Source organism: Apus apus, chromosome 1 (assembly GCF_020740795.1).
Source record: "Apus apus isolate bApuApu2 chromosome 1, bApuApu2.pri.cur, whole genome shotgun sequence".
NCBI lineage: Eukaryota > Metazoa > Chordata > Aves > Apodiformes > Apodidae > Apus > Apus apus.
The window spans coordinates 109,613,508-109,639,621 of NC_067282.1; the positions used below are offsets into that span (position 1 = coordinate 109,613,508).

Here is a 26,114-nt window from a genome sequence, read left to right on the forward strand (position 1 = left end):
ATGCTTGCTTTCACTTGTTTTTTTTGCTTGGTGGATTTCTTTGTGTTTCCTCTCAAGTCAGGGGTGGTTTTCCCTGAAGTTTAGATTTTCCATTGTCCTTCAACCGCTGCCCTTTGGTGGTAGCTGTTTGTGTTACCCAAAGCCTTATGAGAACTTTGGAAAGAATTTCATTCCAACACAAAAGCTGAATAATTACAGGAAATTTATCCAGTCCCACATGTAATAAAATTTGAGTTTGTGCACTGACATTGACAACTTTGAGATGTCCTCAGCATCTCAAAGAAATTAGAAACAGAGTACCACAATAAACAGATCTGACTATGGCTCTTCTGCAGAGGTTCCCAATCTAGCAAATTCAATTGCAAATCATTGAGAAATTATGCAAATATGGTTACTTCTATGCCTTGTTAATTTGAAACAAAGGTTGTTCCATAAACCAAAGTGCATTTAATACAAATATACAATATTTATTCTAGTGGTGGTCTTTGGAAGCAACGGAAGGGAATCAAACAGTTAAGAACATGAGTACTTTTACTAGTGGCACAGACTCACTGAAATCAAACTTAGTAAAACAGACTTGTTTAAATGACCCAGACAATAAATAACTTTTGTAACATTACTGTATTTTTCTTCTATGTTCACTTAGTCTACCATATAAGTACAGACCTGAATTTAATTGAGTTGGTATAGAAATTAACAGTGCGAATAAAAGGGAATGCAATGAAAATACAGTCTGTATTTTATTGCTAAAAGGTTTATCACAAGAAAACAAACAGCATGAGAATTTTCTAGAATGATGAATACAGGAATTCTGAGTGAACTGGCAGCCCCAGTGTTTTTACTTGCGTAACTTGAGCAGGTATTTTGCTCCTGGCAGAAAGGTGGCATTGATCCTTGTTCTAATGGAATAAAATTTTTGCAGACTGTGAAGTGTTTCAGGGGGAGATTGCATTTTGCATTTTGAAAGTTAAAGTATTCAGAACTAAAGATTTACACTTTAAAATGGTTCAGAAGGTAATGCAGATATTTACTACTGCTTGTTTTATTTTACAGCCACATACTAGGCTGAAGTAGTGACTAAAGCAAAATGGCATACAGTAGTCAGGTTAGAATCATGGAATCACCACAGTTGGAAAAGACATTCAAGATCATCAAGTCCAACTGTCAGCCCTACACACCCACAACCACTAAACCGTCTCACAAAACACCACGTCTACCCATTTTTTGAACACCTCCAGGGATGGTACCTCCACCACCTTCCTGGGCAGCCTGTTCCAACGCCTCACCACTCTTTAAGTGAAGAAACTTTCCCTAATATCCAATCTGAATCTCCCCTGGTGCAACTTGACCCCATTTCCTCTGATCCTATCATTATTTACTTGAGAGAAGAGGCCAACACCTGCCTCACTACAACCTTCTTTCAGGTAGTTGTAGAGAGCAATGAGGTCTCCCCTCAGCCTCCTCTTCTCCAGGCTGAACAGTCCCAGCTCCCTCAGCCTCTCCTCATAAGACCTGTTCTCCAGACCCCTAATCAGCCTAGTTGCCCTTCTCTGCACCCTCTCCAGCACCTCAATGTCCTTCCTATACTGCGATGCCCAAAACTGCACACAGTGCTTGAGGTGCAGCCTCACCAAGGCCGAGTTAGACGGGCAGGATCACCTCCCTGGTCCTGCTGGTCACTATATTCCTGATGCAGGCCAGGATGGTGTTGGTCTTCTTGGCCACCTGGGCACATTGCTGGCTCATGTTCAGCTGGCTGTGAACCAGCAGCCCCAGGTCCCTCTCTGCTGGGCAGCTCTCCAGCCACTCCTCCCCAAGCCTGTAGCACTGTCAGGGGTTGTTGTGGCCCAAGTGCAGGACCCGACGTTTGGCCTTATTGAAACTTAGTACACAGTATCTATACGTTGTTACAAACCAGTGTAACCATCAGAGTTTTGAAGTCACATTTGAGGTGTTTGTTAATGGGAGGGCATGAGCGGACCTGAAAAGGACAAGTATCTAAGAATGTTAGAAAAGTGCGTTTATCAGTCATCATGCAAGAGTAACCAAGTCATGCAAAAACTTTAGACAGAAAAAGAATAATCTCCTAAGTCTAATAATACTGATTAAATGTAATTTGGCAAGTAAATACCAAACAAAATGGCTTATTCGTACATTAAGATATTATCAAATTCATTTAGTGGCTTGATATCATAGGGATATATTTATAGTAAAAATATTTATCTTAAAATTAATTATCAACATGTCTAATAATTAATTGCTTCAACTTTGATCTATTATTGAAGTAGATATGTGAATATTCAGATATTACCACCTATGACGTACCATTCCAGAGGGACCTTGACAGGCTTGAGAGGAGGACTCCTGCAAAGTACATGAAGTTCCATGAAGCCAAGTGCAAGGTTCTGCACCTGGGTCAGGGTAATCTCAAGCACAAATACAGGCTGGGTGGAGAATAGATCAGAAACAGCCCAGAGAAGAAGAACTTGGCAGTGATGGTGGATGAGAAGCTCAATGTGAGCCAACAATGTGCACTCACAGCCCAGAAAGCCAACTACATCCTGGGCTGCATCAAAAGAAACGTGGCCAACAGGTCAAGGGAGGTGGTTCTCTTTCTTTACTCAACTTTTGTGAGACCTCACCTGGAGTACAGGAAAGCTGGAGAGGGACTGTTCACAAGGGCTTGTAGTGAGAGGACAAGGGGTAATGGATTGAAAGAGGAAGGGGATAGATTTAGATTAGATATTAGGAAGAAATTATTTAGTGTGAGGGTGGTGAGACACTGGAAAGGTTGCCCAGGGAAGCTGTGGAAGCCCCATCCCTGGAAGTGTTCAAGAGTAGGTTGTATTTGGCTTTGAGCAACCTGGTCTCATGGAAGGCATCCCTGCCCATGCAGGGGGGTTGGATCTAAACGAACTTTAAAGTCCTTTCCAGCCCAAACCATTCTATGATTCTATGATCCTATGACACATTGCAAAGTAAAAATAAAACCCATCTTAACCACACTTTAAAAAACTCTGATGTTAGAGGGGTTTGAAGGGCTTCAGGGAAGTTGTACCTGCTCACATAGTTCATTGCAGGCTTAGGCCTAAAACCAGCTTAAGATGTGGATTTTAGCATGGAAAGTTTGAAAATTTTAACAGTTTGAAGACAATACAGTCAGAACATGACTTGGTTGATAAGTGTTTGAGCCTCAAGGAAATCAAATGGGTTTTTAGATATTTTCTGAGTAGTATTCATTACTAGATTGTTGATAATTCAGATGAACTAAGTAGAGGAAGGGAAGGCTGGAACAAAATGTAGCATGATTCTGCAAATGTTCATGTGCCATTGTGACTTGAAATGAAGAGGTGCTTTCATGGAGTGCATGAATGTTTGCAGAATGAGTGCCCAAGTCTATCTGAGAATTTAAAGTAGAGACAAGGATGCATGAAAGAAAAAACAGATGGGTAAGGATTAAATAGATGGTCCATTAAGCACTTATGCAGGTTGGGAGGTTGCTTTGGAGGAATAGGAAGATCAGATTAAAGAAGAAATCTGAGACACCAGAATAGAGATACAGAGACTGGCACAGTACAGAGGTGTATATAGCATTAATTATGCATGTCTGAAGGACAAATATGTTTTAGTTTACTTTACTAATATTATTAAGCAAAAATCTCAGTATATGTGACAAATTCAGATAATGGGATTGTAGAGATATATAATATGTACAGTCTTTTAAAGTGAAACTCAAACAAGAAAAAAAAAAGCCATCTTTGGTCCTTGCTGTGTTACACAGTTTTCTTCATAGGTTTTTTGTAGTCCAATTACAGTACAAAACAGTATTGCTTTATTTAAATAGAAATGAGGTCAAAGTATTCTGTTAAGGGTCATGATTTGTTTGCAGTATTTAACCTGGTTACCAAAATTACATGCTAGAAAGGTGAGATTTTGACTCCTAAAACAAATTTAAGTTAATTTTTAAGTCGCTGTTCATGTGACCAATGTAAGTAAAGGAAGAGCACAAGCATTCATAGGAACGTACCTTTACTAAGTTAATCTGTTACAAATAGTAGTAGTTGTAGTAGTGGTAATTGTACATGCTTTTTCACCATTTGCTAATTATTAATGTCTGTAACAAAACAAATTACAAGTCTTAATTGCTATAATTTTTCAGCATTTACTCTTCTGTTTTAGTGCCATTAGGCACACCATGACCAGAATTATAACTAAAAGAAGGTCCTCCAAAGCTGTTGTGCTCCAAGGAGAAATGGGTTTTAGGTTCTAAGGAAAAACAAAGGAAAAGAAGAAACTTGAGAGATGTGGCTCCAGTATTATTCTAGAATCCAGTTATACAAGAATATTAGTTTGAAGCTTCAGTCTATTTTAGCTGATAATCTTGCTTGCTCAGCTCCTGGGCTTTGCATCCTCTTCAGTCATTTAGAATCTGTTGTGGGTTGTTCTTTTTTCTTTTTACATTACATTACCTCTGAAGTATCTTAGTACACAAGTCCCTATCCTGCAGCAGAATGTAAAATAAATATAGAATAGTTTCAGTCTAACAGGCATGGTTTCATGCTTACTGTAATCTGAAGAAAACACACATGATTCCATTAGACCTTTAAAGTTTGACCCCCAAAACCTGTAGAGCAGCCTTGAACACTAGAGAATGAAGTGCATTTAGCTTGAGGAAGGGAAACTGAGGTAACACTTTGAAGAAAATAAAGTATTTTGGAGCTATTTGTTTAGCAGGCTGTTAAAGCCTGTAGCACTTCCATTCACTTATGCATAGATAGCATTTAGGTGTTCTGAGCAACAGGAATGTCTTGCACAGGACGAACTGATGAGCATATCACCATAACTCTCCATCTGTACTGTAGAGGTGCTTGAAGTAGCTCCTGAATTGCTTTATCATACAGCATAGCACCTGGTTAAACCTGCACGGATTTTGTTCTTCCTCAAGGAGCAGGCTGTAAGGAGCTTCCTCATGGTCATATAGCCCTTCATGCAGTGGATAAGCTGTGATCTTGACCAGTGTCCCAGTATTACAAACCCCCTTTTGCCCCTTGTCAGCCAGAGCACCTCTGAACTGTCCCCGACCAAACGGCAGTTTTGCCATACATAGATCAGTTTATGTTATCAACTTGAGCTAAGAATTATCCTTTTTTTCCTAATCAAAATAAATAATCAGTTTCAGGGTTGGCTGCAGTAAAGCTGTGAACATCTTCATGGATACTCTGATCAGAGTATTAAGGCCTAGAACCTCAGCATTAGTTGGCAGGCATAGGAAATGCAGAGCAGCCTGCAGTTCTCAAAAGTAATTTCCAGGTCAGATGATTTTCAAGGACCACTTTTAGCTCCAGATCTTGAGAACTGAACTGTACTTCAAAGGACTAAACCCTGTGCTGTGCAGCCTGATGTGATTGAATGAAGCAGCCTAATGTTTATAGTTTCTTTTTTCAGGTTTGTTATTATCCTTGGATAGAAGATATTGCCAGTCCACATCCCTCCTTCATATGAGTGTAGAGTAAGATGTGAAGATTTTTAAAACTACTTAGTATAATTTCCTAAGAGAAACTGTTTATACTATTTTTAACACTTGAGATTTGATTTTGTATTGGGAAACATAATTTAGAAGTTAGCAGCTGGAAGACTTTACTGATCTCCCTGTGCCAACACTGATTCTTTTTTTTTGGCAATTTTTCTCTGAACAGGTGCAGTATTTGTATGGCAGGAGACCACAGATGATTGAAAAATGTTCTTGTATCAGACCTGATTCCATAAAAGTAAGGTTTGATATAGATCATGTTTGACTACTTGATAGATAGGTATGACTAGTAGATTTATTCATAACTTCACCATAGAAGGCATTCATTCTTAATTGTCTTATTTTTCAGAATGTTGGAGGTATGAGAAGCAAAATATTTTTTTCCTTATGACTCATGGGAACTAAGATAAGTGTCCTGTTGTTGTTTCAAACTTTAGAAATCTTCACACTTACAGCTTATCGGTCTTAATTTTTTATTTTCTTTTCAGGAGGTACAAACCAAAGATAACAACTGATCGATCACATGATTCAGCAGGTTGGTGCAGTTGAGTCTGGTCATTTTTTATCTACAGGCATTAATGTATTTATAATATCCTTGGTATTCTGCTTCCTTCATCCCATTGCTTCATCACCCTTGTTCTGGGTCCATCTTTCCACTGGGTGGATTTTTCATGTCTCATTGCAGATGACTGCTCCACTCAAGTCTACTATATTTACTCTCACGGCAGGATCGTAGCCCTGTGTGAGCTCATTGCCTGCACAGCTGCAATTTTGTTTCATGCTTTATTACAAGAGATAAGTTCATAATTCTGTGTAGTTCTGAGTCCCTGGGTCCTCTGGTATATCTGTACTTGGTTCTTGTACATCTTTGGGTCAGATGGATACAACAGCAAAATTCCTTACTATACATCAGGTGAGGTCTTAATTTGACCATTGAAGACAAGAGCTAACAGTGTTCAGCAGATGTAATCAACTGACAGGCATGGCTCTCCTCGGAAGAAATCTATTATGGGATTGAAAAAGAATAAATGCCTATCTGAATTGATCAGATTTGTGAAAACAAGGAGTAGTCTTTCTGTTCAGAATTTCACCAGTGATTCATTCAGTTCCTATTTTGTCAAAGTTATTTGTCCAGAACAATATCTGATGGTGCAATGTTGTGGTTTTTGTTTTCTTCCAAATGTGGTTGAATCATTATAGCAGACAGGATGTTTACAAAATCAGCATGTCATTTAAAAGTTATATTCTCCTCAAAATCTGCTAGTGCCCTTACACTTTCTTACGGTGTTAGCTTTGCTGGGTATAGTGGCTAAAATTTCCCAGAAAAAAAGTGGAAACAGATTTGTTGCTTTTACATCATCCCTACATTTCAGTTACTCAATACATTTTGATAAGTAGGGATTTTACAGAATACAAAGCAACAAAGAATATGACTGTTAGATAATTTAGTCATTAAAGCTACAGTGTTCTAGAATTTGTGTGGGTTATATTCATAATGCAGTTTTTAGAACTTAATACAAATTCTTAGACAATGCTAACAAATCTATTAAAAGATGCTAGAACTCTGAAATTTAGAACAAGGTCACTGGCAGCCTCTAATGAGACCATCTTCTTAATACAAGGCTAATTATTTCTTGATGGAACAGTCCATGATAATAATCACCATGCTTTTATATGGAAAAGAAAGAGCATGCAGGAGTTGAATTAATATTTATCAGCTTAGAAATGTCACAGAAACAAAATCAGCTAATTCAGATGTTTGTTGATTTCCTGTCCACTACATAATACCAAACCATGTTATTTTATATCATTCGTTATTTAAACAGCCTGATGTTATTGTTGTTGTACATAGCTGTACATGTAGAAACTCAAGAGGAAGTGCTTGATTTTTGAATTGATATTAAGAAACATATGGATTGGGGGAAACTGGAAGAAACAACCAAACAGGAGATAATACGTCCTCAAACAACATTTCTTTTGACAAAGCAGCTGAAGTCCGATATTTTTTTCTGCAATTTAGGATTAAAAATTATTTTCAGTTTTATTCAAGGGTGAGAATGAGCTCTGGTGCCTGGTAATTGCTAGCTCCAGTGTATTTTAAATTTTTTTAGTTCTGCTTAACCTCATATGATGATATAATTGCTGGAATTCTCTGTCTTTCATCAAAAGTATGTGCCAAGTCATTGTTACATGAAGTAGATACATCTTTACTAAGGAAAAAGAAGCCAAAGGTCCAAGTAAAATCTGTGTGAGTTAGAAAATGGATGATCCTCTACATCAACCATCTCATGAATGTGTCTGATAGCAGGTTTCTTATCTTTAAATCTTAGTCAATAACTTGTGTTGAATGAAGAGAATAGTTTGTCTTGCACTGCAACTTTAGTTTTCATATTCCACACCAAACAATTCAAATGAAGGTAGAGATAGGAATTCATTAACAAAACTTTTAACGTCCTAGGTCCACTCTACTTACTTGGTAGTAAACTGTAATTTATCTTAAAATTAAGATAGGGAAGGAAAGTTTTGCTTTGCCAAGGATCTATATAATATGTTGCTACTAGTTGGCAATTTGAAGCAAAATTTCAGGAGTGTATTTTTTAACTTTTTACTTTAAAGAAGTCGTATTTCAAGAGAGGTGAGGTTGTGACTGCTCCCTTGCTGACTTGCACTTTCAGTTGTATTACATTGTTTGCATAAGCTCAAACATTTTGGGTTATAATAGGAAAAAATATTTTTCTTTTGGAAGCCTCAGTGATGTTATATCTGTGCTCATAGTGTTTCTCATAAACATTTAAGTAAGCACATTTAGTAGTGACAGTTTAAAGAAACAATTCTGACATTATCCAGTGAAATATTTCAGTCAAGAAGTAAGATGCCTACATGTTTCTGTTAACCATCAACTTTGCTTTCAAAACTAATAAGCTATTCCAGGATGTGTGTTAATTAGACAAATTAACAACAACAAAAGTCTATTTTGAACTATTCTGGGATTTTCATACTGGAGATAAATACATTGTTACTATGTCTTTTAGATGTACATGAGACACAATAATTTTATGCAGTGTGTGTCAGCATACCTGCCCCTAACTTGCCAGGCATTGAATCCATAATCTGATATACACATATGCCTCATTATTTGTGTTACTAAATGATCTGCTGCATGTACTTAGCAGAGGAATCTGCAAGTCACAGGTCTGTGCATTCCACTGGTTATTCAAACATAAAGGTAGTCTGCAAAATAATGTCTCTATTTTTCCCTTTAAAATCTACTCAGATCTACATTTTCTGATATTAGTAATAAAATTTGGGTGTACTCCTTTTATCTCAACAATTTAGTACAGTTTAGGTGCAATAGTTTATGGGTGGTGGGTGTGTGACAGAGGTAGACTCCTTGCCTGTTTATACATCACTGAGAGTATCTATGAAATTACTTGTCACTGTGATCAAAATTTGTTGAAGAGGACAGTGTTGAGCTGGTATTTCTTATGTATATTTGCAGGATGATGGGATTATAAAATGTAAGCAATGGGCTGCCTTTGCTAAATTAATGGAAGAAAGAACTCTACCCCAGAGCTGGGATAGACTAATAAAACTACTGTAATATAAATTGAAATAAATTCATGTGCAAGACCATGTTGCAAAAGTACATTGCCTCTTCCATTGCCTTGTAATACCTTTGTAGTAAATAAGAACATTCACAAGGGAGTATGTGAAGTCACACATCTGACTCCAGCTTTGCTTTAATGTGGTCTCAACTGCCTGGAAGGCAGGACCTTAGACTGTAACACCAAACTCCTCCATTCAAGGCACAAGACAGGTCTATGAGCCCTGTTGTGAACTCTGTCATGTTTCACACACAATAGTCTTCTCATGCCTCAAAATACTTGGTAACAGCCACACTCAGCCTTTCTGAGGAAGTCAGTTGAGGGTTCTCCTTGGAAGAAGCTGATTGCTTTACACACCTCTCTGTCTCAGCCTAACAAAAATGCATGTGCCTGTTACATGCCTACTTGTGTGCCCATCTTGTCAGGGCTCCTTGGGAAGGGGCTGGCTATAAGTAGTCTGCAAGCTGCTAGAGCAAGTCATCAGCTTTATTAGCTGCTTCCAGATGACAGCACTTTTGGGAAAGAGGGCAACAGAGTGAGTCACAGGCTTCATAAATTGGTCTAGGAGGTCATCTTCGTCTCTGAAATACATGAAATGAAAAGAGTGATAGGTTAAATAAATTAAAGTCAGGGGAAATCCTCTCTGAATCACTGTCCAACCACTAGTTGTTCTAAATAATTTTTGCACTAATTTTTAAAATTGTTGATCTCCTGAAGGTTGCAAGTAGCAGCAGGAAGTGGCCAGTAAAATATTAACTATAATGACACTGCCATTGTCAACGTTAGTGTCATGGGCCAGGTGGAGGACAGGTACGCCAGGGGAGTGATGAAGACCAAAGTTTACCCATGTGAAGATGCAGGGAGCAGGAGGTTGCACTTCTGGGAGTGGAAATATGAGGCTGTGCCCCACGCATGACTTGCTGTGGCTGATCTTCAGTAGCCTTCACTGAAGACAGCGCTCACAGGTAGCATGAGCACAACTGTATAATAGCATTTAACTTCCCTCTCTAGCTATTGCAGATCCACTACACACTGTTCCTTTAGCTTCTCTTCATCCCCATGCCCTAAGGTTCAGCAGCTGACTGCTATGGCCTCACACTGTCAGAAGTCCTCCTCCCCATGAGCACAGCTCTCCTGCACGCAGGAACCCTGTGCTGGGAGCCTGAGGCAATTGCTGTACAAGTTTGCTCCCAACCCGGCACTGATACAGTCACATTGGTGTGGTATTCACCTCCCATGGTTAGTCCCTCCGAGGTGGGTTCTTCATAATTATGTCTCCATAATTATTCCCTTGTCTGATGTGGCAGCAGGGAGGCACGCACTGCCCCAAACACCATGGGAGGAGTTGTGCATTACTTTCTGCCACTGTATGCCTGGTGCTTGTGAAAAACCCAGAAAGACAGGGAGAGGGAGGGCAGGAAAGGACCCCAAGGTGTGTTCCTTCAACACCTCCTGCTTGACACTTGAGCCCTGGTTTTACGATGGTCAAGTGTCACAGGGGACCAAGTTACAGGGTGAATCAAGATCTATATTTAGGAAGAACAACTGGAAGCTATGACAGGAATTCTCTTTTACACTTTGCTTCTCAGCCGAGTCCCACTCCAGCCTGGAGCAGCTCTTAGTGCCGTCCGGGCTGAAAGCATCAGAGCTATTTCAGACACGTTTAAAGGATCACAGTCCATACCTCAGCTGGTAGAAGAAGGTACCTCTTTCAGCATCGAAAGGAGGTGCACATACTCACTTGACGGTTTGGAGCTTTTCTTATATAAGTAAATAAGTAAGATAATCTTGAAGGGGTCCATTAAAAACTTGAAAGACCCTTATGAAAACTCTTTAATAACTGCTGTGAGGTGACTGCAATAGTTGTGGGTTTCTGCTTATTTTAATGTCTTGTTCAGCATATCAGTGTATTCAGGGCAGATTGTTATAGTTATTACTTCATAGTCTGTGGGGAATCTTTAAAGATTTAAAACAGAAAGTCATTTAAATACCTAGTGACTCACGAGCAGCCTAACCGCGTATTAGCTCAGATACTGTAGTACATAGGTACATGTTTATTGTTTTCTATGTGTTTGTTATGGCTAGGGAATTATGTGGGGGGGTTGATGGCAATAGAGGTGTTCTTTCACCATGAGCTTAACAGGTAACTGTAGCGGAGACAACTGTGGTACAGAAAATGTTACCGTATTTGTCTAGAGCATGTACTAAGTTTTTTGTAACAGACTGGAAGCTGCAAAGTGGGGATTTCTCTTCTTTAGTTGTACTAGCTGGCTCTCAAAGTAGCGTAGTTCCTGTCTAAGCCTTTTAATAACATAATACACTGCAGTTCTGTGTCCAAAATACCCGTTGTGCTTGATGCTGTGAGTGTGGCGGGGGGGAAAGGACAGCTTCCAGCTGGGGTAGGGGGAGGGCCCTTGCCCTTGTCTGCGTGCTACTGTACATCTTTTGTGCAGATTACAAAAGATGGTATTATCTCATCGTATGTAAAGCAAATGGAATAAGTCAGCTTATTATCTTGCTGCAGCACTGTCAGAAATTATTTTTAGCAGAGGGGCAGAAGATAAGTCCTTTGTTTCTTGAAGGTTCAAAAAACCAAAGATTTTCAAAACACTGATTTATTTCACTGTAGCACTCCTGTGTTTCACAAGTGGTCGTGCTCATGCGTACTTTCACTGCAAAGCAAGCGAATTTGCAGGGGAAGTCTGGCATGCAACAGCTCCAAACTGAACTAATGCTGCCCTTGCTTTCTAAGTTTGGCTCAGCATGCAGCCCATAAAAGGTAAAAGGTAAGGTGTGGGGAGGCCAGAAAGACACAGAGGAATACAGGCTGCCTGTGTCTGCATTTCTCTAGCTGCATACATCTGAAATCCTGCTGTGGAAATGAGGGTGAAGCGTGGGTTTTTTTTTCAAGTTTGAAGAGCTCATTGGAATGCCAGAAATAACTTAATACAATCAGTGTGGCACTCTTGACTCTCTCATTGAGACAAGTGGTGAAAAACCAAAAGAATTTATGAAAATGAACTAACCACTTCAGTAATAGGTACATCTGTAATCTAAGGTTTATCTCCCTGTGGTTGATGGTCAGTATTGCTCTGGAGGGAAATTCAGGGAGGGGAGGGAATGGGAGAAAGCCAGAGAAGATGGTCTATTTTTACTCTGTAGTGTTCTGTTGTCCTGATTTCTCTGGCGGTAATGAGGACAGCATGAACTGGTAGGAAAATCACCTCCTCCAAAGGCAGTCCTACACAAGTGTATCATGCATCCATCTTTAGGAACGGGTGTCTGATTGCAGTCACTTCAAACACAGACTTCCTGTGAACCCAGAGCACCTCACTGAGGTGCACTATTGCTGTGCTTGTTCTAAAGTTGAGATTCTGTGTAAATCCTTGTCCATTGAGCTCTAGGTGCCCCCAAAATTGTGTATCAGTGTTGTTGCAATGTACAGGCATACAAGATGGAGAAGTACATCTTAGCTTGAATTTCTTTGTGACAGTGTTTAGAAAGTAGATCCACAGTCGTTTAAAATGTTTTTATTCCCTGTGCTTTTGTTTCCATTTTTCATTCTGATTAGGAAGAGAAGATGATAAGAAAAATCAATTAAACTTTTCTTTATTATGAGTTCTATCTTTCCAATAATCTGGAGGATTGTTTTGTATTTGTCTTTGGAGTACAACTACTGGTTAAAAGTACAATTATTTTTAGGCATAGTAAGGATGTTCAAAAAAGAGTGTGCAGCAAATCCTTTTGACTTTTTGAAATCTGTACAAATTTTGTCATGAACTTGAGTGGCTGAGATTTCATCCCCCAATCTGAATCCTAAAGTTTTTAAAACTACCTCTGATTTAAGGTTTTATATGTAAATTTAAATATAAAATATAAATATACAATATATTTATATACATATAAATATAAACATACAATATAAAAGTCACAGGAAGCATGTTTTCATTTTGCACAGTGGGATTTTTTTTCTGCTTGATTCGTTTAGTGGAAGCAATTTAACCCCAAAGCAACCTATGAAGATTATGTCCTCTGATTTAACGCCATGTGTCGGTTTGGACAGCACTCTACAGATGACAGTGTGATCATAGGGAGACCTCTAATGGCGGGTCATTTTTCCTTTACCTTCAGCGTTATACACAGGTTTAAAGCCTATGTGAAAGTGTGCAAGACCAGGTCTTCCATGCAGCTCTGGTGATAAACTTTCAGGCTGATATTCCAGGCTGAAGTAAACCTATAATTAATCTGTACTTTTTTTGGCACTGCTTCCATGTGACAGTTAAACTCTTCGGAGTCCCAAAGTCTTTGACCCACTTTTGACTTCTCAGTGTGTTTCTACTATTCTCTCCTATGCAATTGATTACTTTTCTCAGTATTTTCTTTCTCATTTCAGGTTCAACATTGTAGCAAAAATATTATGTACTTTGTCTGTGGTCAATGAGCTCTGTCTTGAATTAATTTCTCCCCTTTTAGAATTACTATATTATTTTGCATTATAATAAATAACCAGACTTCGATGAAGGTCTAGTTCAGTTAAAATCTTAATTCTCCATGAAAGAATAAAAGACTAAGACAATGTTTCAATTAATCCATTAGTAAAATGTTTTGCCTTTTTTTTTTTTTTTTAATCTTTACAGAATAATGTTACTTTGGTGTATTTCCTTTTGTTATTGTGTATTAGCATTGTATCAGTCCATATATCTATGCCTGCATAAAATTATATGGAAATTTGTGTTTTTTATCTTATTGCCAAAGAAAATCCATATAATAAATCCATATGAATCCATATGATCTCAAACTTTGAAGAGAGGCTACTTTATGCTCTAGAAATTGTCAAACAGAACAGTTTGACCATCTTGATCTTTTTCAGTCTGTAGACATTAAAGATTTGCAAAGGATTTTTGAGTGAGAAAATGGCTGTGTCTGCATTTATCAATGTTTTGTAGCAAATTATGCTTTATTTGAAAGAAGGTTTAAACTGAGAGTTTTAATAATTCCCATATAGATACTGTGACAGAAGTAATCATACATTGTTTATCCTCAAATGCTTCCCCTAATTCTTACTCATTTTACAATGCCATTAAGGTTTGAGAGATTCCTTATCTGTGCTCATTATTGTTTTTAATGTGGGAGAGATAGCTCCATTTGTGGCTATGAAAGATTAATTGGAGAAGCTCAGGTGTTCTGTCTCCTTCTGACATTCAGAAGGAATAACTAAGCAACTCTGAAACTGAGACAGAAACAGGAGCTGGGCAGTTGAAATGGATGCCTGTCAAGAGGCAGCATGGGTTAAGCTCTAGCTTATCTCCCCTAGCTATCAGAATGTCAGAGCCTGTAACACTTTTCTATTTTGCTTGCAGGGATAAGCCTCTCTCTTAAAAATGTCAAAACAGCCAGCGTCACATGTCAAAGCCATTCAGGTAAGAGGCAGTATTTATGTTTCTAATATGATAAAATAATAAGTCCCAACCTCCATTGCTTGGCAAATTGCATTTTTCTGATACAAAACAGAACAGAATTGCCAACTTGGGGTTGCTCTTTTAAAGTGAAAAGCTTGGCAGATACAAAAGCACTGAAAAAATTTGACCTGAAGAGTGTCTTATGATCTGAGCTGATAAAAAACTGGATAAGTTGGTTGATGGCTTGCTTACATGGTCTTTCCAGTGTTAGGTTATGACTGTTGATAAGCTAAGCAAAACATCTGCATAATTGATCAGCATTATGAGTAAAATTAATTATTGCAACAATTAGATCTTGTGCAGACTTAATACAATGCTGGAAGAATTATAGGCTAAGAAGATAGTATAGGTATGGAAGATTTTCATGTCTGCATTCCTTTACGAAAAAAACCCACAACTTCCTATATTTGCTTAAGAAGCATTTTATTTAAAAGCCAAAGTAAAATGAGAGAAATGTTGATGTTTTCATTTACAAAATTCTTGTATGTCACATACCTGCTCAAATGGCATATGCTCACAGGATAAGTTCGTTGTTACATACTGGTAAAAGAAATAGCTGGAGAGTTATCCCAGTATCATCATGAAGTAGCATCATGAAGACTATTTAGGTCATGCTATCGTTTCTTCTTGTCAAAAGGCCAAAATACCTCCTGAGCTCCAGATTTTTAGAGAACTTCACTGTATTTTGTAAAATGCAGTTGTAATCAAATTTTCCCACATGTCCAGATTACCTTAAAATGACTTAAGACATACAAAATGGGATTTCTAAAGTCTGACCTATCCTCTGTTTCCCCAAGATAATATTAACTCCATGCCTGGAGTATCAAGACGATTAATTACTCACTGGGTAGGCAGCATACTGAAGTTGCAAGACACTGTAAAAATGCTAATTTTCCTTATCATCATCAGCTCCACAGCCACAGTCATACAAACTACTGTACAATATTTCAGTTGAAATTAGCAGAAACTTGCCATTGATTTCAGTCAGTTCAAATTTTCATCCCTCTTTGAAGTGTCTATGGAAATTTGTATGATAATGAAAATATGTAGATAATCCATATCTCAAAAGTATTTACATTTTACATATAAACTGTATAGGCTCATACAGATATTCTTAAGGAATGAATCCGGCTTACTGTTTTCCTCAAAGTAACGAAGCAGTTATAGAATCCTTTCTAGTTTTACGATGACTTCCCGGCTTCTGCATGTAACAAAATACTTCTAGTTTGTCAATTTTAAAAAGTGCATTAAATTTAAGGACCAAGTTTAATATTTTAAGAAACTTTAATTTTTGCAAAGGTAATTTGAATAGTGAGAAAAATTACAGTATAAACTTTAAAATAAATCTCTTAAACTTAGTGTGAACATTTGCTCCAGCAGAGAGACTTGGGCTTGAATTGATGCCTATTGGACTTGGAAAACTCTAAGAACATTGACTCAAAATGTCATATTACTTTTATATATCATGATTCATATATTATGATTCTTTCCTATTATGTGCTATTATAGTAGGACCAGCGTCCCCTGGAGAATATATGTCATGCTGCAGTGATGAAAATGTAATGACTTTTTACTAACTCAAGTATTTCATGGTACTCTTGAATCAGAAGTGGCTTCTTTCTGACCATACGAGATATACACTAAAATCTTCACTTGCCGACAGCCACTAATACAGATGTAGGAGAGTTAAAGGTAGCAACTTGTTCCCAAGAGTGGTTTAGGGTGATAAAGGACCTGTTAATTCCTGGTAACATTCATTGATGCCTCCCCCTCTCAGTGTGTAAGAGGTTGTGTATAGCTCTGGCTGACAATTATTCTACCTACAAACACCACTCTTGGCTTTCCCTAGAGATTAAGGGTGAGGGGTTCCTATTTTTTTTTTTAAATGATTTTTTTTTTTTTTTCTGAATTGCAGTCATTTTTCTCTGTAGTTCCTGTAAAATTTTTATGTTTTTTTTTAAACTTGAATGTGTTTACACTGAAGTGACTTTCCAGCTTGTTCAGTCATCCTTCTGGACAGCCAGGAATGGCTGTGTTGCTGGATAACTTATCCATAACAGCCCTCAACTCGTGCGTGGGTGCCTGTAATTCAAGACCAAACAGTTCCTGGTAGGGATGTACGGTCTCTAGTAAACAGCAAGAGGAACACAAACACGTCTCTAAGTACCAGTTTAATGGAGTCAAACTAGCAATATAGGTTGTATGTTGCGCTTACAGATGTTTTTCCTTTGGTCTGTTCAGAAGACCTGAGTCCGGTACATCAATACCTACTCATTATGAAAACCGTAATTACACCCAAAATATGGTAGATGCTTTCCAAAAACAAAGGAAGATGCAAGCCCATTAGTTTTGATAATTAGTATGCTTAAAAAGAATAAACACACCAACAAAGTCTGTCTAAAGCAATTGCAGTTTACAGCCTCAGAAGTCTGGAACAAAATATTTCCTGTTTAGCACTGTAGTGGATGGGGAGCAGGTGAGGAAGAGATCACTGAGGCTCCTATTTCCATCCTAACAGACAAGTGGCAAGACTCCTGAAATGTATCTTTAAAACAAAATTGCCAACTCGTGCTGATGACAGCATAATGCAGTCTTTGAAGGAGCTACACTGGGTTACAGAATTTGGTCTGCTCTTCACCTATTACATGGCTGCTCATCTGCAAGAAGGGGCTGGCATTGGATCAAGAAGGCTATTTACAGCTCAGAACTCTGATACCTCTGGTCAGGAACTGTTTGGAAATCAGTTATACTTCCCTTTCATACTATAAATATTTTACTGTATAGTATTTTTTATCAGATCCAGACTGAGCTAAACTATGTCTTAAAGGCTGCTCATTACCAAGCTAATATTTCATGTTTGCATCTGTCTTGTCCAAATTCTGATGTGCATGCACATATTGCAGATAAAATAGTTCAAGCCACTTCAGTGTGACACAGATTACTGTGAAAATGCTGGAGAAGACCAAAGAGTGGTTTATTTAATTTAATTAGCAGTCTGGCATGTAGTGGTTAATTTTTGTTTCCTGAGCCATTTTCCATCACAGTTGGTCTGTCAATCACAGTAGGAAATGCAAAGGCTGGTTATGGGAATTACCATGCTCTGGTACGCCCTGCGTGGCTGCAGGCAGCTGGCTTCTGCCTCTGCTGGCTCCAAGGGGAGGGAATGAGTGCCTGAGTTCAAAATGAGCACCAAGAAGAGAAATAACTCTTAATGTTTCAACTCTGCAAATGTGTATGATCATGCTAGCTGTAAAGTGCAGAAAAGTTTCATATTCCAAAAAAAGAGAAACTGCCTGGAGGTATCAGAGCCTAGCAGAGGAGATGCTTAAAATTAAAAATAGCAAAGCTGGCTTTTTTCACTCCTAAATGAAATAAGTGGTTACATAGTGTGAGGCTGAAAATGCCCTGTCTCCTGGGAACATATGAAGTGCAGATGAAAGGTATCACAATATCTAAACTAATACTTAGTGGAAAAAAAAAATAATGAAATGGATACCCAGTTGTCTAGAGTGTACATGGCCTCACAGACATTTGCCAGCCCCACTGAAATGGCAGCATCACCTTGCATGAAGTAAATAAAGGGAAACAGAAAAACAGAATAGAGGGAAAAGTGCTCATTTCACGGTAAATAGATTCTTAATTTGCTTGACATTTAACTGCAGCTGTCAAAACAGTTGTTACTGATAACAAGGGGCTGTTTTCCTGTGGTTACCCAACCTGGGGCATGATCTGCAAGACCACAGTTTGAGCGGAAGAACAGGATTATTCATCTTCATTTATTGTAAGTCAGTCAGATAGTAAACTACAGCAACACAGCTCACTGTTGGAAGGTTCTCTGTTTCCGCTCCATAACATTACCAACTCACCCCCTGTTTTTACCAGTGGGAGTCATGATATTTTGGTGACATTTCCTAGGAACAGCTTCTCTTCTGAGATCACAAGATAAGAATAGGTATAAATTGTGCATTTAGTTGATCACACCATTTGACTTTTAAAATAATCCAGGCTAGGTCACATTGGGAAATGGATACATTTTAGCTGCTCCTTTCTAAGCAACATTTTCTGCTGTTCTTTTCTCAAAAAACTCTACTTTTAAGTTATCTGTTATAAGCCCCATTTATGTTATGGCTACTGGATTTCTGCCCCAGATAAAAAATCAGGCTGATGCAGTCATGTGGGTATCATTCTGGAAGGAGTTTGCTAAAGCCAGGGGCTGACGGTCTCTCTAGCTTTGGAGCCATCTCAGCCTGCCTCAACCTGTGAGCCCCTGCGGCAGATCAAGCTGGGGCTGCTGGGCAAAACCCAGCAGGGCCTAGAGGGTCAAAAAGCCTTCCTGCCTTTTTCCACAGATCCTCTTTGCAACTGAGAGGCTTATTTCTAGGACTAAGACATTTTATTTGCAGTTTGTAGCATGTGTGGGGACATTTTGTCAGGAAAATCACATTTTAAACACTTGTGGCTTAAGTTTGCTCAGGACAGGCTTTTCTTGCTTGAAGTGAGAACTGATGTCACTGAGGGAGGGAGGGTGACCCAGTGGTTTGGGTATTATTGTAGAATTTGAGTGATTTACAGTTAATTTCTGATTCTGGCACTCACTTTCTGTTGTACCTTGGCCAAACTGAAGCAGACCCAGATGCCTAAAGACACTTTGGTGTCTGGTACACATTTTTTTAAAGTCCAGTGAAATCAGGGAGCATTAGTCCAAAATGCAGAACTTTTTCTAGGTGTCTTTTATTTTTTCACTTTCCATCTTTAAAATGGAGATGAAAGCACTTCCTTTTCCCACAAGAGTGGTGTAACGATGCAAAAATTGAAAGCATAATGCTCAGAAACCACAATAATGTCTATACTCTTGTCCCATCATTTTTGAGTTTTGCCTTTTACCAACTGTACGACTGTTTATCAGTCACTATTATATTAATCCTAATTTCCTTCTCACAGGCTAATATTAACATCCCAATGGGAGCATTTCGACCTGGTGCAGGCCACCCTCATAAAAGAAAAGAACTTACACCTGAAGAAGTGGAGGAGGTAAGAAAAGAAAAAAGAGGGGAAGAGAGGGTGTTGATTTTTCCCAACCCCCCCAGGGGAATCCCTGCCATTGATGGAAGAAAGCCTTTTAGTCAATCTTATAGCACGATGTATGAATCCTAGGCATCACAGCTGAAAATGCACTTGTCATTCATGGGAATAACTGGCCAGATACTAAACTCTTTGTATGTTTATTACTCTGGTTTTGATGTCGAGGCACCTGTATGAACTTAAACTGTTTCAAAGGTATGTAGCTTTACTTCAATAGCAGCATGATATCTACTGTCATGAAAGAGAGACAGGGTTTTGCCAGCAGTATTTAACTAGATAGGAGTTAATGGAATGCATAGGAAAAGTTATAGCAAGGCTTTGGAAGAATATGCTCCTACCTGCTGCCCTGCAATGGGATTTATTGTTACAGCTTAATAATATTGGAACAGGTTTTCAAACCTGTTGTTTTTTTGCAATGTTTATCAACAAAGAGAGATTGAATGTGGAGATATTTTCAAATTAAAAACAGGAACTATAAACCCATTCACTTGCATTGGAAAGAAAATACTCCATTTTAGGCTGGATTCTGTGTTTGCATGCCTGTGTTTTACAGAGAGTATTTAGCACTGAGTCTGGAATATGAAGTCCAGTTTATACCTTAACCAACATTGATCACAAAGGTTATGTTTAAACACAGGTATCATATGTCTGGATGATATTAAAGCATATTATTCACCATAAATATTTATTATAAATAAGAACTAAAACCAATACTTGAGGAAAAGGCAATGGAATACTCCAAACAAGAAAAGAACTCAACTAAATATGGGTGCTTATGGCTTCCTGGACAGCTGGCTGAGTTTGGCCGTATAGTGCCCACCCGAGAACTGGTCCTGCTGGACCAGAGCTGCACATGCTTCCCAGATCCAAGGGCAGGAAAGGGTCAAATTGACCTCATACAATCCATCTGCCTCTGGCAGGACTCAGCCGGGTGGACTTGCCATGTGGATGAAGCTAGGCTGTCATGGCTGGAGGAATTCTTGCTCACATGCAGAGCAGGGCTGTGAGGACCAAGAACGGGATGGATAGGCACTTTTCTCCAGCCATGCAGTAGTGCTGCTGGTGACTCAGACCCAAACAAGAAACAGTCAGATTACTTTTAGGCAAATCATCAGCTCCTTCTGACCTGGTAGAGGCACTTAAAATGGTCATGTTCAGTTCTGTAAGAGCTAATTCTTCCTGTTCTGTCTAAATCAGACAGACATATTTGATATAAATAGTGCTCAGTTTACAGAGAACCTTCCTGAAGAAATCAAACCCAGGCTGACCTAACTCTTCTTAGGAAGATTTTGAGAAACCAAAACCAAACATACAAAGTGACCTTGAACACATATTGTGGTTTTCTTCCCTGGAAAAAAATCAAAGCATGTTCTCTTTGCAGTAATTAAACTGTTGAAGGAATGCATGCTATTAAGCAGAAACTAATACAGCATGTGTGAATTCTGGTTATATTTGAGAAATAAAATAAATGACTTGTGATGATAATTAGATTTGGTTGGGTAATTGAATATTGCTTTGCTTCTCAGTTATGTGAATACTATATGTGAGACAGACATCATGGAAGTACTTGGCCCCAGTTTTATAGTCAGTATGCAATCTAAGCAGTGGGAGTAAAGACTACAGAAGCAGATCTTGTAACAGGAATAAAATAAAATCACTATCAGTGGACTTACCTTTTCAGCTTTCTCATCATGTTCAGTTTTGCAATACAGCTTGTGATTCTTTGGAACAGCTTTAGATTAATATAACTTTTGCTAACAGTGCTTAGCATTTTTCACTATATTTTAAAACCTTGGCAACAGAGATGAGGGAAATGTGCATCTTACTCAAAGTGGTGGTGAATTCAGAAGGCAACACATATTTTTCAAGGTCAGTGGAGTGGACTTTTAACCGGCAAAAGAAATGGGGGAATGGGAATTTAAAAATTAGCTCTTCTCCATTCAGTGCATTTCCATGCAGGTATTTCTTAACTCTTGTCACATATCTAAGTTAGTCTTTTGACTTCTTCCAATAAACTTAAGGCCGAGGTCTGACCTCAGTTGTGTATTGCACATAGAGTGGGCGACATAGGGAGGGGTGCAGTCATAGATAGCACACGCTTGGGATTAGAAGGGAAAGCTAACATCAATTTACAGAGTGCTGTGTCTCCAGAACATGGTCAATGTTTGTACTGTTAGTATGATGAGAAGGAATGGTATTGTAGTTGGCTTGAAACAGTATTTTTAAACAGTAACTGCTATGGGGGCTTGGGGGATGGCAGTTTTTTCTTGATTACTCAGATTATCTAGCAATGCATGCAAACTGTCAAAGGAGACAATACAAGCTCATGGCTTCAAGATCAGATAAGAAAAAAATGTAGATTTTCTAAAATTCCCAGTTTATGTGCTACTTGGCATTGCAAAATGTCTGTTTTCTCACTAGCATGTGATCCATTAGTCAACAGAAAAAAAAAGAGGAGTTTTCTGACTAATCATATTTGACAGATAACTTTGTAATTTTACAGATGAAGTAACATATTAAGAGTTGACTGTTCAAGATCAATGCATCTTTCCAAAAAGGGTGGCTAATGCATCTAAATACTGAAGTAAATCCAAAAAGGCCACCCTATGACATTCACAGAGTAATAAAAAACCAACAAAAAAACCCAAAACAAAATAAAAAACCCTAAAACATTGTGAAATTATTTGCAGTTAAATACTAATTCATCTCTGATCCTACACCATTACCCCTCTATGCCAGCTTTATAGAATGAAGAATAGGCTAAGTGAATCTTAAACTCCCTACTGGGAAACTGCTCCTTCAAAATGTTGCTCAGTCTAGGATAAAATACATGTTCTACCTCACCTAAGAGCAATAGCACAGCCAAGGAATTGCCAAGGAATTAGCAAGGACTGAAATATTTTGGTCCATTGGGATGTTAGCTGAGATGTTTGCTGTTGTGTAGGTACCAAAATTTAGCCTGAATTTTTAGACTGTCAGCAAAATAGCTGTCAAGCACTACCCTAATTCAAATGTAAAAATGACAAAAATTTTTCTGGTCTTACAACTGAGGTTAAGAAAAATTAAACATCAACTCAAACTGAGCTTGGATGGAGCTTCTGGGGTCTTTAACCTACTATCATAGCTCTTCACCAGAGCTGCAGAAGAGCATGATGGTTTTCTTCCCCAATTGGCTGGCAATTGTGAGAATCTGAAAGAAATTAGATGGTAAAAATTTTTCTTCCACTTTTATTCCCTAAAATATAAAGTACCTGGGAGTTGCCTTTAATACTCCATTCAGCTGATTTTCCACTAATGATCTGACACTGTAAATTCTTACTCATTTACCAAAAGTTCCACATTTGTCTGCACTGAGCACATTCTATTTTTTTGGTGGTTTTTTTTCAGAATGTTTTTAGAAATTTTAGACAACAATCAACAAAATATCCTTTCTCTTCTGATCACCTTCCCTTCAGTTTACATTGGGATTGTATTTTGTATAAATACATCCTTTCTTGGTTCTCAAGTAACTGACCTGTGCTCATGCTCAAGAGATTGCTATTGCAGCAGTAAAGTCACTGACATATTTTTTTGCAGAGTGTTCCTGCTTCAACTGAGGAGGAGAAAGAAAAGAAACATCTCCCAGGAGCTAAGAAACTTCCAGGTCCTGCTGTCAACTTGTCAGAGATTCAGAACATAAAGAGTGAACTGAAATTTGTCCCTAAAGCTGAACAGTAGCTGGAACAAGCAGGTGAGTACATGAGAGGTTCTTTGCATGGCTCTAGGAGAAGCAGGCTGATCCAGAAACCTATTTGTGTCAAAAGATGGCTTTCCAATTGCTTCAAAGGACCTGGAATCACACTCCATATATCAAAATAGAAGAAGAAAAGTCTTAATCCTTGGAATTCTTGATTGTTTCAAACATGGTGTATGTAGGATACTATATCTGATTATATATGGCACCCATCAACTGGCCTAACAAAAAGTGCATTCAGCTAGTAGGAGTATTGAAGCCAGCCTAAAAATACCAGCTTCTTGCTTTGCAAGTACAAGTTCCAGTTTTACAAAACATGGGACTTGTATTTGTACGCACTAACTACAAATAAATATATTGCAATGCAGATGAATTTATTGAGATGATGGACAAGTAGGTCAGTATTTTTAAAAAAGCTCCTCTCCAACAGTAGGTATTGGAAAACATTTTATTTCTGTAGTTCAAAATGGATATGCTAATGGCTTCACGTATTTGATCACACAAACATACCCGATGCTACTTGTGGCACCCAAGGACTTGCTATATATCTGTATGGGGCTCAGAAATATGATATAGGACCTTGGGGAGATATAGAACCTTGTGCTCCTCTGGAGTGACAGCTGGAGACCAGGCTGTCCCAGACCTGGGACCCTCAAGCACTGAAGGCAGCACCAGATGCCTACAGGTTGAGCCGCTGGTCTATGACTAGCACCACAGCTCTAACATCTTATTTTATTTAAAAGCAAACATTCAGCACTTCAATGCAGATTTCAGAATTATTTCTATCTAGTTGCAAACAAGATCAATAAGCCTCTGTTGTTCTAGAGTCTGAATCTTGAAGAAAATAACGATATTTTCTGTCCATTAAATGATCCTCTGATTTTCTTTGAAAAGCCTGAGTCAGTAAAGATGCTTCAAGCACTTACAATGAAAATTCAAGTGTGCAGAAATGTGTCAATACAAAAAAAACCCTGGCTACAATAAGAATATTATACTGGTGTCACATAGTAATAATGTGAATTGCCAGTTGTATCTATTGACACAAGTCCTTTTTAACATGTGGAGTGGCAGAGGAGTTGAGCTGAGTAGAAGAACATTATCTGGAATTTATTGTGTCAAAACATAAATGAAGAACAGAAGAAAGGAGAGAGCAGTGCAAACGGGTTCTGGAAAAGCAGAAGCACTATGGACCAGGAATCTTGAATGCAGTTGCATATAATCTGAGTGAATTGCCCCGACACACAGTACCACATAAAGTTATTTTTATATGCAGCATAAATAAGCCATTTAGAAGGAAAAAATGTTTCGTTTTTTCTTGCTTTTACCCTGCTGTGTCGTAATGTTCCTGTTATTTTAAAGGAAAAACAAGGGCTTTCTTTTCAGAAAACTTGGGAAAAGGAAAATTAACATTTTGTAAAATGTAACGTTGTAGTCATCACACTAAAGCAGTGCCCAGAGAAATGTGAATCTTTAATGCTGAAGCTTTAAAAAGATTTTCTCTGTGAGATATTTAGACACAAATGTAACCCCATATGTATTCTGAGATGATTGCTATTTCCAACATTTAAATAGTTTTTTAGTAATTAGCTTACATGTTTCTGCCAGAAATATACAGGTTATGCACAGAGATACACTCTAAAGAAAAGAATTCTACAGAAAGATTCGTGAAGTAAAGGGCATCTTGAATGCTGTGAGGTCATTATGAAGTCGTTTCTATCTATCTGCACTCTTCTTTCACTGTTACATTGGTTATCAGGTTCTGCAAGTGACACAGATTTCTAGATTTTGGATAGGACAGTCACAGATCATGTCTGAAAACTTTTCTAGAACTTTTCTAGAACAACTTTTTCTAGTTTCTAGAAGTGTTGGACACACAGTACTCACTTGAGACTAGAAGTTTGGGGTTGGTTGCAGTGTAGAACTGAGTATGTACATAAATGCACATTCCTCTTTCACCAAATTAAGAAACATTAATAGACTTGGTAAGGTCATAGTTGTAAGTCTAACAGTTTGTGGGAGGGATATAATTAGTGAGGTGTCATGAAGCTGGATCCACTGAAGGTCATAGAGTGCTTATCAGTGAAGATATTCCTGTAGTCATCCCCTGCTGCTGGTTTATCACCCGTAATTAACTAATTAGCATACTCTGTCATAAATTATTTTTTTCTTCCACAGACCTGTAGATGATGTGTTTGATGCAGCTATTTTTAATATCAGTGAGTTGTGATTAATTTTCCTTTTCTCTGTCTACAATTTTTTTTTTTGCTATTCCCTTTGCATGTGTATATTTCTACCTGCACAAGAGCAAAACATATGCAAAATAAAATAGTAACAAGATAGCACCTGCTGATCAGCTAAATATATATCCTATTGGTAAGTAATGGTAGAAAGCATTTGTGACAAATGGAGCCTGCTATGGCTGAGATTTATTCCTGCTTGTTGTGGTGTGTCATATGATAACCAGTAGGGTGATTGTACCTGAAAATGGGCCTGGGCGCAAAAGGGTGTTTCACCTGAGAGTATATATAACTGCAACCAGTTACTGCTGTAAGTCATGTTTGGTTTGTTTATTCATTCTCTACCCCTTCACATCCTGTGTTCTGAACTGGGGGGATATGTGTAACAAGACTTGTTACAATGATCTGTGGAGGATTATGGAGTCTGACTGCTGAACTCTGGTCTTAAAGGACCTAAACCTTCAGCTA

The 26,114-nt window shown here is 38.3% G+C and overlaps 2 protein-coding genes across 14 annotated transcripts in view; one reads left to right on the forward strand and one right to left on the reverse strand.

Moving 5' to 3' along the window:
* Positions 1 to 26,114, reverse strand: part of CNKSR2 (connector enhancer of kinase suppressor of Ras 2) — a 475,055-nt gene that overhangs the window by 179,229 nt on the left and 269,712 nt on the right. The gene's annotated exons all lie outside the window — the stretch shown is intronic.
* The window catches only part of SMPX (small muscle protein X-linked), a 52,830-nt gene continuing 37,439 nt past the window's right edge, over positions 10,724 to 26,114 (forward strand). For 3 of the 12 annotated variants that reach the window (XR_007888450.1, XR_007888448.1, XR_007888449.1), the window contains exons 1-5: positions 10,725 to 10,882; positions 14,496 to 14,555; positions 19,536 to 19,625; positions 23,253 to 23,406; positions 25,585 to 25,625. Coding sequence is in view for 8 of the 12 variants with exons in the window: in XM_051608984.1 (XP_051464944.1) it covers positions 14,517 to 14,555; positions 19,536 to 19,625; positions 23,253 to 23,393 (270 nt within the window). In the remaining 4 variants the exon portion in view is untranslated. Of the gene's footprint in view, positions 10,913 to 14,495; positions 14,556 to 19,535; positions 19,626 to 23,252; positions 23,407 to 25,584; positions 25,626 to 25,712; positions 25,783 to 26,114 lie in introns of all 12 variants that reach the window. The other 9 variants (XM_051608982.1, XM_051608983.1, XR_007888451.1 and 6 more) reach the window with 8 other exon arrangements.